The 16,101-nt window shown below is 35.8% G+C and overlaps 1 protein-coding gene across 9 annotated transcripts in view; it reads left to right on the forward strand.

Moving 5' to 3' along the window:
* LOC106879196 (ras-related protein Rab-3) overlaps positions 1-16,101 on the forward strand; it is a 243,662-nt gene that overhangs the window by 96,590 nt on the left and 130,971 nt on the right. The window contains exon 1 of one of the 9 annotated variants that reach the window (XM_089356104.1): positions 4,496-4,656. The exons of 6 other annotated variants lie outside the window; for them this stretch is intronic. Coding sequence is in view for 1 of the 3 variants with exons in the window: in XM_052969943.2 (XP_052825903.1) it covers positions 14,049-14,063 (15 nt within the window). In the remaining 2 variants the exon portion in view is untranslated. Of the gene's footprint in view, positions 1-4,495; positions 4,657-13,876; positions 14,064-16,101 lie in introns of those variants that run through there. 2 more of the 9 variants (XM_089356108.1, XM_052969943.2) reach the window with 2 other exon arrangements.

Genomic DNA, 16,101 nt, shown 5'->3' on the forward strand with positions numbered 1-16,101 from the left:
GGGACAAACACAAAGACACACACATACACACACACACAGTTTCCGTCTACCAAATTCAGACACAAGACATTGGTTGCTTTTGAAGATTTAGTGCTTGTGTCATTTAATATCATTAGTCAGAATCAAACATTTAAATGAAGTTTGATTAAGAAATAAAACCAGCATAGCAGAATGAAAGCTACTGATTTTTCTTCTCATTTGTGTGTCTTGCTAGTTGACAAAGTAGCAGATTTGCTCCCCCCCCCCCCCACACTCTCTCTCTCTACTCTCTCCCTCTGAAACTAAGGGGCAGATAGATTCCTATTACTTTAGGTATAATGAACTAAAACTGACATCACAATATTCCTTAAATGTCTGAGTTCAAATTCTGCTGAGGTCGACTTTGCCTTTCATCCTTTCGGGGTCGATAAATTAAGTACCAGTTGCGTAATAGGGTTGATCTAATCGACTGGTCCCCTTCCCCATAATTTCAGGCCTTGTGCCTAGAGTAGAAAAGAATATTTCTTAAATACTTGTAAGGTTCTGGACAATGTAGTAAGCTGGTAGAATCATTAGCATGCTTGACAAAATGCTTGGCAGCATTTCATCCAGCTCTTCATATTCTGAGTTCAAATCTTACTGAGGTCAACTTTACTTTTTATTGATAAAATAAAGTACCAGTCAAGTAATGGAGTCGATGTAAATGACTTGTACCCTACCCTCAAAATTGCATGCCTTAAACCCAGCAATAGACCAGCATCCTGTTCAAGGGGAATGTTGTGATTTTGGTCTCTTACTACAGCCACTGAGTAACCAACCTTATGAGACCCAGAGCTTGAGAAAAATGGGGTGGGGTGGAGTGGGGGATAATTCTAGACAATACCGATCAATAGTTATTTTATTAAATCTGGTAAAAATCTTACATTTTGTTCCTACTACAAAATATCTTGATACTCATTTAGACTTACAACTGCTTTCAATATTTATGCCAGTGTTGCTTCCTATTACAATGTTAGGAGTATCTCAGGCATCTCATTGTTTAATTCTTATTCACATTTTAATTAACTCCAGACTAGATATGTTGTTCTTTGCATTACTAGGTCAACTCTATTAGTAAATATGTTCACAACATTGTAGTCTGTCTTAAATTTACTGTACACTGTTGTGAATGTGTCAAAAATTCTTATGAAAATTCCCAGTGGTTTAATATTGATCGAAGGAGAACATTTGAATTTCTTTTGATGTATTTCCTATTAAGATGGCACTAACATTGCTGCTACAGCCACCACTGCTGCTGTTGCTGCTGCTACTACTGCTACTACTACTCTGTATAAAAATGTTGAAGTTATAATGAAATAAACCTGCTGCAGCCAATGAGGGGCTTTAATCTATTTGCTCACTTCCCCTATGTTGATAATGCCCTTGATGAAAACATAAATTCCAAAGTTTTATTTTTTTTTTGTATGTAAGTCTGAAGTTTTGATCTCATGTAAAATTAATTATTGTTATTCTCTTGGTTTAGGCTGGCTAAGTTGACAAATTGCTTCCAATTCCCAATTGAAGCCATTTTGTATCAGACTAGGTAACTAGCTCATTGAGTTTGTGATTAGAGATGTCTTTTTTGGCATTATGGTGAACATACAAAACTTCTACTCCATATATCTGTCAATTTTGGTGATTGATCTGTAACAAATATTCATACAGTTTTGTGTTACTAGGAAACTTTTCGTACAGCAAGCAAAGAATATGCCACCCTTATCCTTTTTTCCTTTCTAGTCAGCACCATGCATTCCGTACTCTTTTCCCTCCCTTCTACACTGTCAACTAGCAACCAGCAAGCGAACTTGTCACTGTCACTACAATTACCATATTTTCTGGTGTATAAGCTGCTGTTTGTTTTGTATTACCTTCATGTTTTGATAATGTTATTTTTTATCTAATAAAGACTTTTATATTGACGAAATGTGTTTGTTGTTGATTATAGTAAGATAAAATCATGACAATAACAATACATCTCATAGCTGTGAAATAAGGCATTTTAAAACTACATATACGTCGACAACAAAAAAGCTAGCTGCGGACTCATTGCTCTATAGGTCTTCGAACAGAGTGGTGACATTTAGGAGAGATGACCTGGAAGTTGTTCCTCTTTGATTACTATTGTAAACAGCAGTAGCTTTTTTTCAACCTAATACACATTGTCGATTGGTTGAAATTACCTACATACGACAACTTTAACATGAAATAACTTCTAAAATACGAAGTTTTGTCAAAAACGTTCAGAGTAAACTATGTTCTATGTGAAAAATTCTACCAGTATTCAAAGTTTCAAACTGTTTAGTTAAAAAATTTTTTTTAAATCTGTGATTGAGATGGAATAAGATGGAATAGATCCTTAATCTCTTCGAAAATTTAGATTTTGATTTCTAGTTGAGCAATTTTCCTTCATTTATTATATTTGTGTCTTTGGGAAATCTCAAGCTTCTTGATTAATTTCATTTCCTATTTGTTATTTCATATAAATATTAAAACTTAACTTAAATTGGCATTCCATTGGTTATGATGGCAAAGGTGCTAGGACAGTTCATCCCCAGTTATTTCATCGTTGGTTAATAAGTCCCTGGTCAATTCATCATTGATTAATTCATCCCCAGGTCAATTCATCACTGGCCAATTTGTCTCAAAAATACTCTGATTTTCAAGGGAAAGTTCAGAACAATCCCTTTAGGATTAAAATTGTTGGACAGTTTTAGATATATTTTTCCTTTCTTTATTCCCCACTCTCTCTCTCTATCTCACTCTCTCTCTCTATCTCACTCTCTCTCTATCTCACTCTCTCTCTATCTCACTCTCTCTCTATCTCACTCTCTCTCTATCTCACTCTCTCTCTATCTCACTCTCTCTCTATCTCACTCTCTCTCTATCTCACTCTCTCTCTATCTCACTCTCTCTCTATCTCACTCTCTCTCTATCTCACTCTCTCTCTATCTCACTCTCTCTCTATCTCACTCTCTCTCTATCTCACTCTCTCTCTATCTCACTCTCTCTCTATCTCTCTCTCTTAAGTATTTGCGCTGAACAGTTTATGAACAAAGATTTTCAAGCAAATCAAATTAAATTTATTCAATACGCCTACCCATCAACCTGACTACCTGCAGGATCATAACTTTAGAGAAAGGAAAAATCAAAGTGATCAATCAAGAAAATTATATATACACAAAAAATAAGCAGAATGCAGATGGATTGAAGATATACAGAAGGTGCAAAAATCGTGTGTGTGAGGCGAGACTTCAAACAGATGAAAATTATAAAGAACTTAAGAAGATTGGGATCCATAATCATGCTTCAACTGTTGCAGAGGTAAATGCAAGGATAATAGTTTCAAATATTAAAGTAAAGTCTATTTCATCTCGTGTTGCCTCTTGCTAAATTATCGCTAGTGATAATGTAGTTCTCAAGGAGATTCAGCATGACACAGAATATGACAAAGCTGGCCCTTTGAAATACAGGTACTACTCATTTTTGCCAGCTGAGTGGACCAGAGCAATATGAAATAAAGTGTCTTGCTCAAGGACACAATGTGCTGCCGGGAATCAAATTCAACCTTATGATCATAAACCAAATATTCTTACTACTAAGCCACTACAACCAGCCTAAAAGATAATCCCAGCTCACTGAGTCAGTTGTCTGCTCACATATAATAAGCACCTTACTCTTACTGCTGTTTTAAAACCCTTCGTATAAAGGAGTTGCCTACATTGGCCATAATATTTTCAAGGAGCAGGGCACTATATTTTTCTATGCTTCCAATAGTGAATCACTCTGTTAGCTTCTAAGATAATTGATCACACCTGCTATTCTGTTCCTTGAGAATAGTTTTGTCAGTCACTGTTCTTTGATCTATAAGTGCTTTAACATATATTTTCATATATCGTTTTTCCGACTGTAAGCATTCTTAATGCATCTATTTAAAACAGTCTTCAAATGAAACAGTTAAAGTCAAACTTAATAACATTAGACCTCAGATGAGACAATGTATGATTGAAATATGGAATAAATGTTATGTTGCAGACTTTTTCAATCTTTACCAACATAGAAAATAGATGTTAACATGGTGATGTTGATGATGATGACAACTACAATGTTTTTGTATAATGTTGAAGATGAATACTAAAAAAAAAACAACTTGATAAAACTTGTTCCATTTAACTCCAAAGACTTTCAGACTAAGGGCAGCAGATGTGTCTGCTTAGAACTAATGAGTAATCATCTATTTACAGTGTTATAGACAGGTACATAGTGACAAGTGTAGTGTTAACTTGGAATAGGCTTGTCATTATTCTCTGCCATATCAAATTGACTAAAAATATTTATATGAAATTATTAGAAATATATAGAAAAACAAAAAATATTTACTATTATTTCTATCTTTTTATATTTCATTCTTTGTGTGTGTATTTAATGTACATGTGTGTGTGTGTATGTGTTTTTGTTTTTTGTCTTTGTACAATTACAGATACATTTGCATGTGTGGAAAAGTATAATTGCCTACTTGTTGATTCAGATCAATAAATGTCCTACAGCAAAGACAGCTGTGTCAGTACCAGTTTTTGGCTATTAGATTGTTAGCTACTTCAATAGGAACTTTATTGGCTGCATATTGATACTGTCTTGGGGGTAAGTCTCATTCCCATGTCAAAATTTTAATAATTGAATTACTAATCTAATCCATTGATTCAAATTTCTTACATTTTCAGTTTTATTTCACTTGCTTTCAAAAAAAAAATTATAATAATTACAGCAGTCTAAATTTTGTTTGTGAGCAGGTTTATTGAAATACACTTGTTCTAAAGCAAAATAAATGTAGGTATATTTTACTATGAACATTATACAACTTACATAAATGAATTTTAGTAATAATTGTCATGGTAAATTATGTATCATAACACATTTATTCTTTCACTGATGAGATAAAAATCATGCTCTAGTTCATATCAATGCTTTCATCAACCCACACCATTTCATTTGAAAACTTTGTTAGGACAAATATTTATGAAACCTTGATATCATGATGTTTTATTAAGATGTTTTGTGTGTGAAGAAATGTAGAGTGATTCTTAAGATCTAAAGGAAAAAAGAATTAGCTTATATATTTTGTTCCGTTTGAGTACCTGTAGAAAATATCATCTGTAAATAGAGTAGAGAAGTCTGAACCAGAAAAAATAGTTGTTTGTTGTTGAGATCAAAATTTCATGCAAATATTTTTTTGTTTGTTTCTTTGGTTTATGTTCTAAAAAGTTGATAGATTTAACAACTATTAAATTTAACAATATCAGGTATAGAATAATCCCCCTCCCCCAATACTTGTGTAATCTTCATTTCACCTGTAAATAACTAGTTTTTAATTTAGATTTTTGCTTTATTTCTATTGCAAAAGAGCTCTTTTTGCTACGTAGTGAAAATCCTTTGTATAATTTTTTTCAATAAATTTATTACTGTTATAAGCTGAAGAATTAACTAAGTTTGTAAGTCAAGCTAACTCTATTGATTTGCTTGTAATTCTCCAATATTTTCTATAAAATTTTTCTGTCAATTCATTATGTATAGAATGAATTTAAAATAATTTAGCCTGTGGAAGATTCCTTGCTGTCATAGACAGGAAAATGAAATAGTTTGGTGAGCTAAATAGTTAACATTTGGTTTGAACATTTGAAAGTTAGTTGTTGAGTAAAAAATATGGTCAGTTGTTGCATAGCCCTGGGTGATCTCCGATTACAGAGATTCAATGAGGAATGATTAGAAGAGGAGAGGTGATGAGATAAGTGTGTCTAGGCTGGGGAGATTTACACTTAGAAAATTCAGAGGACTATTGTAATAACAGTAGATACATTATGAGCAGTAGTAGGCAAGTAATTGAAGGGTATTGTGAATTTGTTCACTATACTGAAAGAGTTATTTTATGTCCTAATATATACACACACACTCACATACACACGCAAGTCACAATATACGGATTCAAGTAATCCGGTAGTACTCATAAAAAATGTATTTTTTGCATTTTGCATTAATGTAGGTATGTAAGTAATTTATTTATTATTGAATATAATAATATAAATTATTTATATGTTTTTAAGTTCATCATCATCATCATCGTTTAACGTCCGCTTTCCATGCTAGCATGGGTTGGACGATTTGACTGAGGACTGGTGAAACCGGATGGCAACACCAGGCTCCAGTCTGATTTGGCAGAGTTTCTACAGCTGGATGCCCTTCCTAACGCCAACCACTCAGAGAGTGTAGTGGGTGCTTTTACGTGTCACCCGCACGAAAACGGCCACGCTCGAAATGGTGTCTTTTATGTGCCACCCGCACAAGCCAGTCCAGGGGCACTGGCAACGATCTCGCTCGAAAATCCTACAGGAGCCAGTCAGGCGGTACTGGCAACGGCCACGCTCAAAATGGTGCATCTCATGTGCCACCCGCACAAGAACCAGTCCAGGGGCACTGGCAACGATCTTACTTGGCTTGCCGGGTCTTCTCACGCACAGCCCATTTCCAAAGGTCTCGGTCCGTAGTCATCGCCTCGGTGAGGCCCAATGTACGAAGGTCTTGCCTCACCACCTCAGCCCAGGTCTTCCTGGGCCTACCTCTTCCACGGGTTCCCTCAACTGTTAGGGTGTGGCACTTTTTCACGCAGCTATCCTCCTCCATTCTCACCACATGTCCATACCAGCGCAATCGTCTCTCTTGCACGCCACAACTGATGCTTCTAATGTTCAGCTTTTCTCTCAAGATACTTACACTCTGACGGGTATTCACATTGACATTACACATCCAACGGAGCATACTGGCTTCATTCCTTGCGAGCTTACGTATGTCCTCAGCAGTTACAGCCCATGTTTCACTGCCATGTAGCATGGTTGTTCGTACGCATGCGTCATACAGTCTGCCTTTTACTCTGAGTGAGAGTCCCTTTGTCGCCAGCAGGGGTAAGAGCTCTCTAAACTTTGCCCAGGCTATTCTTATTCTAGCAGCTACACTTTCAGCGCACCCACCCCCACTACTAACTTGGTCGCCCAGATAGCGGAAGCTATCGACTACCTCTAGTTTTTCACCCTGGAATGAGATAGAAGTTGTTTCCTGTTTGTTTGCAGTCTTTATTGCACCTGAACATCTGCCACAAACAAAAACTAACTTGCTAGTTAACCTGCCTTTGATGTTGCTGCACCTCTTATGTGTCCATAGCTTGCACCGGGTACATCTTATAGAGTTACTACCTACTCCTTTTCTACATACTGAGCAGGGCCATCTACCTAGAGGGGTTTGTGTTTTATCTACCTTCCTACTTATTAGGATTTTGGTTTTAGCTAGGTTGACTCTAAGGCCCTTCAATTCTAGACCTTGCTTCCACACCTGAAACTTCTCCTCTAGTTCTGATAGTGACTCCGCAATTAGGGCAAGGTCATCAGCATAGAGGAGCTCCCAGGGGCAACCTGTCTTGAACTCCTCTGTGATTGCCTGGAGGACTATGGTAAATAATAGGGGGCTGAGGACGGAACCTTGGTGGACCCCTACCTCTACCCGGAATTCATTGCTGTACTCATTTCCAACCCTCACCTTACTGGCCGCATCTCTGTACATGGCTCGCACAGCTCTCACTAGCCATTCTTCTATCCCAAGTTTCCTCATTGACCACCAGATAAGGGATCGGGGGACCCTGTCAAAGGCTTTCTCCATGTCAACGAAAGCCAGGTACAGAGGTTTATCCTTGGCTAGGTATTTCTCTTGCAACTGTCTCACTAGAAATAAGGCATCAGTAGTGCTTTTACCTGGCACGAACCCAAACTGCATCTCATCTAAATTGATTCGCTCCCTAATTAGTTGGGCTATGACCCTCTCTGTAACTTTCATAACCTGATCTAACAGCTTGATGCCTCTGTAATTATTTGTATCTAAAGCGTCCCCTTTACCTTTGTAGCAGTTGACTATGATGCTGCTACACCAGTCATAGGGTATGACTCCTTCGTGTATCACCTGGTTCGTAATACGGGTGACTAGGCTATAGCCAACACTGCCAGATATTTTGAGCATCTCTGCAGTGATTCCTGATGGGCCGGGGGCTTTCCCGGTCTTCATACTCTTAATTGCTTTATCTACCCTGGTACTATCAACTCGGATAGCTGGTCCCTCTATTGGGTCGACATAAGGCAGGCTCTCTTTCTCCCATTCATTCTCTTTATTAAGCAATCTATCGTAGTGGCATCTCCAGACCTCTTTCTTTGCATCCTCATTTAATGCAAGCGTACCATCATCCATGCGAACACATTTCTCTCCTACAACATCACTATTCTCTCTCCTACACTGTCTTGCAACCCGAAATACCTCGAGTCTTTGGTCCTCACGGCGCAGAACATTGGCAAATCTTTCCTTATCTGCTTCCCCTCTGGCTAAATAAACCTGTCGCCTAGCCTCCCTTCTGGCACATTGGTACAATTCCCTGCTACCACTGTTCTTCCAGTCCTTCCAAGCTTGTTTCTTTTGTCTAATAGCCCTGTCTACCTCCTTGTTCCACCACCACGTTACTCTGGGTTGGGAGGGGACCTTACACCACCCACAAATCTGGTCGGTGGCTTTCAACAGGTTGTCCCGCAGAAATCTCCAGTTGTCTTCCACGTTGTATGATGCTATATCCCCTTCTATTTCGTTAAATGCTTCAAGTAACTTGTCTCTAAGTCTCTGTCCGTTTGCAGGGTCTTTAAGCTTCCACACCCTTCTTCTCCAAGCCTGTCTAATTCTGGGCACCCATTTTGCCTTGATCCCAAAGTCATATATAATTTAATAAAAATACAACAAATGGAAATATTATAAAAACATAACAAACAGAAAATTCTTAGCTTATTCCTCATCAGTCAATGTCTAAAAGATCATCACAATTTCACACCTATATATATATTATTGTCAGTCACCCATCTTCGTGTCACCATATGTTCTGTATAAAATAGTATCAGCTAGTTGCAAGTCTTCACTAAACGGTTTTTAATTCAGAGGTTTTCTCCTCTGAGATGGATTGTCTTCACTACTACTAGTGAGCACCCTTGACTATACTGGATGACTGTTTACTCTCCTGAACTCCCCAACCCTTTGACAAGTCTTGCTTTTCATCCTGAAAGCTGTTCAAAAATTATCCCTATATATATAAATGTGTGGAGAAAGCAAATACTCGCAATAAAAAAATGGAGGAGAACATTGTCTTTAAACTAGTACAGGCAATAATAAAGAAAGCACAGTTTGTTATTATAAAAAATACTAATGGTTGACTGCAGCTGAAACCTCAGTGGTGGTTGACCCCAACCAGCCTTCAGCTACAAGGATTGGCATATATTCATTCATTCGTTCAATTGTTAACTAACGGTTAGTATCTCTCTTGAGGATTGTCTACATTAATTTATTTTAGTCTATCCTAAACATCTACTTGTTTATAACTGCTTGCAGAACACAGGGAAAATGTCCATGAACATCATCATCGCTTTACATTTTATTTTTTATTGCTGGCATAGGTTGGATGTGTTTGCTCCAGCATAGTTGCATTCCCTCATCATATACTTTGTGAGGTCCAACATCCTGATGTTAAACCTTGCCACATCTAACCTCTTTTACTGTCCATACTTTCTGCCGGTCTCTTCCACTTAATTCATTTGATATTTCTTCACCCAAAGATGATCTTTGGATCTCTTAATACTTCTTTACCTGAAGGTCATCTTCTATATGTAATATAATGCTTGTACTAGTGCAATATTCTCATGCATACTACTGCAGTCAGTGCCCATATCTCATTACCATGCAATATCATATGTTGTATACAAGCATTACATACTTTCCTCCTCACTCAGAGAAGCCTTTTGTTACCAACAAAATTACGATATATCCCTGAACTTTTTCCATCTCATCCTTATTCTGGCAGCTCTGCTTTTGTAACAATTGCCTCCACTACTAATTGGGTCTCCCAAGTAACAGAAGCTGTCAACAAATAAATTTAATATTGCAATTTGGGAATAATGACGTTGTTGGCTACAGGTCTCCAACGGCCCAGTCATTGAATTGCTGCATCTGATGACAAAGAAGTGTTGTTCTAGTTATAAACATTTTACTGATGTTTATAACTGCACACACACGCGTGTGCACACATGCAAACACACTCTCTTTCTTTCTCTCTCTCGCTCTCGCTATCTCATTATATATATATATATATATATATATATATATATATATATATATATATATATATAAACAGGCCATAGTAAGAGATACTTGTGCAAGATACCATGCAGTATGATTAAGTCTGAAACCATGTGGTTGCTTTCCTTGCCAACATACCCTTAATAACCATTTCAACGATATAACAGTCAAACTTGATAGCTTGTAAGCTCATTATCACTGGAACACTAGCTATAATCTTTTTTATGGCATACAGTTATGTACATTTATGTTCTAAGTTTAAATACTGATTAACTTTGTCTTTTGTATTACAAGAATCAATAAAATGTGTGCCAGTCAACAATTGAGGTCTGATATGATTGCTCATACCCTCTTTGAAAAAATCACTAATAATATATCAGGGTCAATTCAGTAGACCTTGCTCTTTCAAATTTCGCTTGTACTAATAGCCAATAAAAAAAGAACAAGAAGTTCACAATCTCTTATTTCTCCTTCCTTATAACCATAGGGCTTCAAGCTTAATTAAAAAATTATCTCTACATTATTATTATTGAATGCCTTTGATTTAATAGCTCAGAATTTTTTTTTATCATTCCTAGTATATGGGTTAAAAGCCATATTTTAAAATTCTTTTTCTTTTACTGTGTCAGGTTCCTTAGGGAAACTTGCTTTCTTTGCAAAAGCATTTCATGCTTCATTAAGGTTTCCTATTGATTATATCAATAAAATCATGTCTTGAGATTTAGTGATCCTTCAATTTCAAAAATTTTGAGAAGTACTATTGTTGAATAGTAGGTGATATAGTTTTCTTCAACATCCTTTCATTTTCAGTTTTTCTCATAATCTTTTGAACATTTGTTTGGGTATTATTATTCCAAGCATTTCCTTCTGTTTTCATGTTCCAGAATTTTCTTACTTCTCTGAACAAATTCAGTTTTCTTGTAATCTTTCTGGTTTATTTTACTTTTGATTCAAGTATCATGTCACATCATATATAAGCAGAGTTTTCTGTTATGGTTCTATCCAGTATCTTTGCATGCTCATTTTTCCTTGATAAATGTCACAGCAGCTAACAATCTCAGACATGAAGTTCAGTGCACCATTATATAAGACTAAATCAGAATAATAATAATAATACTGAAAATTAAACTAAATTATTGCTGTTTTTTTAGTAATTATTAAAAAGGTTCTCCTTGAAGATGAAAGGAAAGGTCTATAGGAGTTGTGTGAGAGCTGCAATGCTGTCTGGGAGTGAGACATGGTGTTTGAGGGAGAGAGAGATGGCAATTTTGAGAAGGACTGAGAGAGCAATGATGAGAGAAATGTGTGGCATGAGGCTGTTTGATAAGAGGCTGTTTGAGGTAAATGGACAGTGAAAGCGAGGTAGACTGAGGAAAATGTGGAGGGGACAGGTGGAGGAGGAGATTGGGAGGGTTGGCTTGAGAAGGGAGGACGCCCAAAACCAGGCAAGATGGTGAGATGGTGTGAGGGCAGTTGCTATGGCATTGAAGGAGATTTAGTTGCTATTTCTAGTAGGTCAAACATTCATGCAGAGGCTCATTCATTGGCTTGTGTAAGAGTGAATAGAATAATATAACAATTTATATTTAGTAATGGTAATATCTGTGTCTACAATACTGTTTTAGTTTTTTTCTTTTTTGATCTCTTGCCACTAAATGAAAATCTTGCCTTGTAGTCATATTATAATGTCAGATAAAATGTGTTTCCTTATTTAATTCAGTCATGCAAAAATGCTTAGCGACATTTCTTCCAGCTCTTTACACTTTAGTTCAAACTGTGCTGTGTTCAATTTGATTTTTCATCCTTTCAAGGTCAATGGAATAAAGTATCAGTCAAGTTCTGAGATCAATGGTATCAACTAATCCCATCCCCTCAAACCTGCTGGCCTTGTGCCAGAATTTGAAACTACTATTTAATGTAGTCCCTTCTCTGTGTAAATTCAAACATACTGGGATTCAATCCTCTTCTTTCCCTTTCCTCTGGAGGTAATTAAAGCTATCTCAGTACTTGATTGGTGTTTATTTTATTGAGTCTGGAATGATGAAAGGTAGGAACTGATCTTAAAGGGACATGAGCAAATACCACAAGGTATTAAGTCTAATACTTTCTGACATTCTGTTAACATTTGGTAGAATCAGTACACTTCTGGTGAAGATTATAGACTACTGAACTGGTTTCAATATATAACTGGTACTCATTCAGATCCATACTCTCTTCACCATTCATACTATATATATATAAATCTTGCTAGCAGATACTTTGTGAGACTGTACCATCATCTTACTCATCTCAACACAGTTACCATATTTACTGGTGTTTAAAATGCACTTTTTTGTTTTAAAATGTATCAAAAACTTGCCCTGCCAACATGAAAGGCAGATGTTAAATGATGATAATTATGATGATGGAAAGTGAGTGAATAAAATGGACACCACTGATGTATAGGAGTCATTCCCTTTTACTGTACTCCATTCCTACAAATTTAATATTTTGTACCAAAATTAGAAATGGTGACAACAAATGTAGCAGTAACATTTCCAAAATGGTACAGTGCTGGATACCTTGCCAAAGCAGACTATATATTCTCTTCCAATGATTATCATTGTCGTACAAGCAGTGTCATTCATTTCCAATATACTGCAAGAACATATCTGGCCATGAAGAAATATTACCTTGCTCGGAAACAAGTGAAGGTTGGCATTAGAAAGAGCATCCAGCCATAGAAAATCTGGCTCAGTTAGCTTTGTCTGATCCATACAAGCATGGAAACATGGGCAGTAAAATGATAACGACAATGATGATGATGTAGCTACCATGAACTGGGGTTAATTTTATTAGTTACGTGTCCTTTCCTCAAAAGTTTGTAGCCTTGTGCAAGTGTTTGGCAGAAAGAGCAGTATGTAGATTGGCAGAATTCATAGTGTGTTAGACTTGATACATTGCAGTATTTTATTTAATGTTCCTTAACGTTCGAAATTCAATTCCTGCTTGGTTCAATCTCTGTGTTTCATCCTTCTGGGGTCAATGAAATAAGAGCTTGCCAAGTGTTGAATTTGATTTAACTGACTGTATTTCAATCCTTAAATGCTTGTGGCCTTTGCACTTAAGTTTTAAAGACCATTATTAATATTGCTTTTGTTGTGTTAATAGTAGTGTTAGTATTTAATTCAGAATATTTAGAAATATATTGAATTGTTAATGTTTTTGCATTAAATTACAAGTTCATCACTAGCCACCCTTAAGTAAAATCAGATGCAGTAACTCTTAAATATTCATACAATACAATATATATATATGTATGTATATATATATGTATATATATATATATACATATATATATATTCACCCATAGATTTTTGTGAAACTAACCTATCTTCTTACTCATCTCTGCACATTTACTACTCTGTCTAAATACCCTTTCATACACATATTCACACACACACACACACACACACACACACACACACACACACACACACACACACACACACACAATTACTCATACACATACAAACTTGCACTCTCACACAATCAATCACACTCCCTCACATACACCCACATTCTCTCTCTATCAACCAACCACCCTATCCCTTCTCCGTCCACTTAAAGTGGTCTGTGTATTGGAATAGCTTCCAGCAATCAATATCCTGAAACAGTGGCCATTTTGTTTTGGCATCAATGCAAGTTGGTAGATTCCAATAGCATCACTGCAGGTATCGTGGTGGTGGCTGTATTATTGCTAGCCTCTCACATCACTGGACTGAATCAGTATTGCATTGCTGTATCTAGCACCAAACAAGGAAGCTTATATTTCTTAGCTGTTAATAATCACCATGGACAGTAATTTGGTAATTATTATTGTTTGATTCTTGATTTAAATTATTAGATTTATACAAAAAGAAAAAACAAATCTAGTGAAATTAAAAGCAAATTTTAAAATTTCACGCATTAAAAAAAAACAGTCATTTTCATATATATATATTTTATTTCAAGTTGAGAATTTTAACATAATTTACTGCTCCAAGTTATTCATGGCAGGCCACTCCCAGTGAGAAACTTGCAGTAGTATAAGATATGTTATATTGTATTTTTCAACTTGAAAATATAGATTCACTGTTTAATATTGAAAACTCATTGTTTGTATTAGACAAATAAAGCAACTACTACAAAATATTACATATGAAAATTAGTTGAAATTTTGGTATTTATTTTTCTGTCTATTTTTTTTCTTTATAAGCATTTCAATTAATGTTGTAAAATAAACATTACATATGATGTGTGTGTGTGTGTGTGTGCGTCCCCAATGTTTAGATTACAAATATACATGTACAATATAAATATATACACACACACGCACACACACAGAATTATCTGACAAGCCACTACCGGTATAATTTCGAAGTTAGTTATCTTGATAGCATTTTAATTAAACACACACACACACACACACACACACACACACACACACACACACACACACACACACACACACACACACACACATTCTCACAGAAATATGTACAAATTTAAGTGAATTTCAGCTCATAGTTTTGCAAACACAGACATACAGTGTCACAAGTCAGTTTGTAAATCATGTTAATATTATCATTTGCATACATACATTATTTTAAATATCCAGAAAATTTTGGTTTGTCTACAAATACATTTTGTTTCCATTATATTAAAATATATTGATTTCTAGCAGAGACATATTGCCTTTAAATATAAAGCAAAATTGATTTGCTGACACAATTTTGTATTTTGGCAATATTTTATACTTGTTTGCTAATTATTTTTATTCATATTTTAATTTCGTCCTTGAAATTTGGATGAGAGACTGATTAACTGTTCATACTAATTTTTATTTCAGTATAATGCATTTTCATGTTTTAAATCTTGTTCTGAATACAAGTTAAAAAGTTGTTTCTTTTCTGCCTATGCATACATGTATTCACATAACTACACCAGTGTGTGTGTGTGTGTGTGTGTGTGTGTTCATACTTTGTCCCTTTAATGTTTAAACTGGCCATATCCGACTCAAATATTCCAACTGTTTTATGTTCAAACTGGCAAGATTCAGCCTCTTACACCTACCCTACAATGTCATTCTAAATCTAAACAAACACACCATCGAAATCTCAAAGCTACTACATAATGCAAGATTAATTCAAAACAACATGAATAAATAAGCATTAGATTTAACAGAGTAATCTGAATGCTAAAGGGTTATATAATGAATAAACAACACCACATAGATACAATTGATATGAAAATATTTTAAAAGGAACACATACAAATACAATTGCTGTGAAATGGTAAAAGTTAAATATTTCCTTAAATGTGAAAATATTTTGAATTACATATATAGTCTCTCTCTCTCTCTCTCTCTCTCTCTCACACACACACACACACACACACACACACACACACACACACACACACACATGAGTGTGCATATATTATATGTATACATTGGCATAGGTGTGGCCTTGTGGTTAAGAAGCTTGCTTGCTAAGCATGTGGTTTTTGGTTCAGTCCTACTGTGTAGTATTTTGAGCAAATGCTTTTTATAGCCTTGGGCCAGCCAAAACCTTATGAGTGAATTTGGTAGACAGAAACTGGAAAGTGCTTCATTTATATATGTATATGTGTTTGTGTGTGTACCTTTGGCTTGACATCATGTGATGGTGGTTATACATGAGCATCGCAATTATACAGATGTTGTTCAATTCCAGTTTCCTGTAACAAAAACATGTCTAGCCATGAGGAGATATTTGAGGGTTGATGATAGGAGGAGCATCTGGCCATAGACAATTTGCCTTAGCAAATTCTGTCTAACTCATGCAAGCATGGAAAAGTGAACACTAACTGGTGGTGATTGTGATG

Source organism: Octopus bimaculoides, chromosome 8, assembly GCF_046866305.1.
Source record: "Octopus bimaculoides isolate indiv1 chromosome 8, ASM4686630v1, whole genome shotgun sequence".
NCBI lineage: Eukaryota > Metazoa > Mollusca > Cephalopoda > Octopoda > Octopodidae > Octopus > Octopus bimaculoides.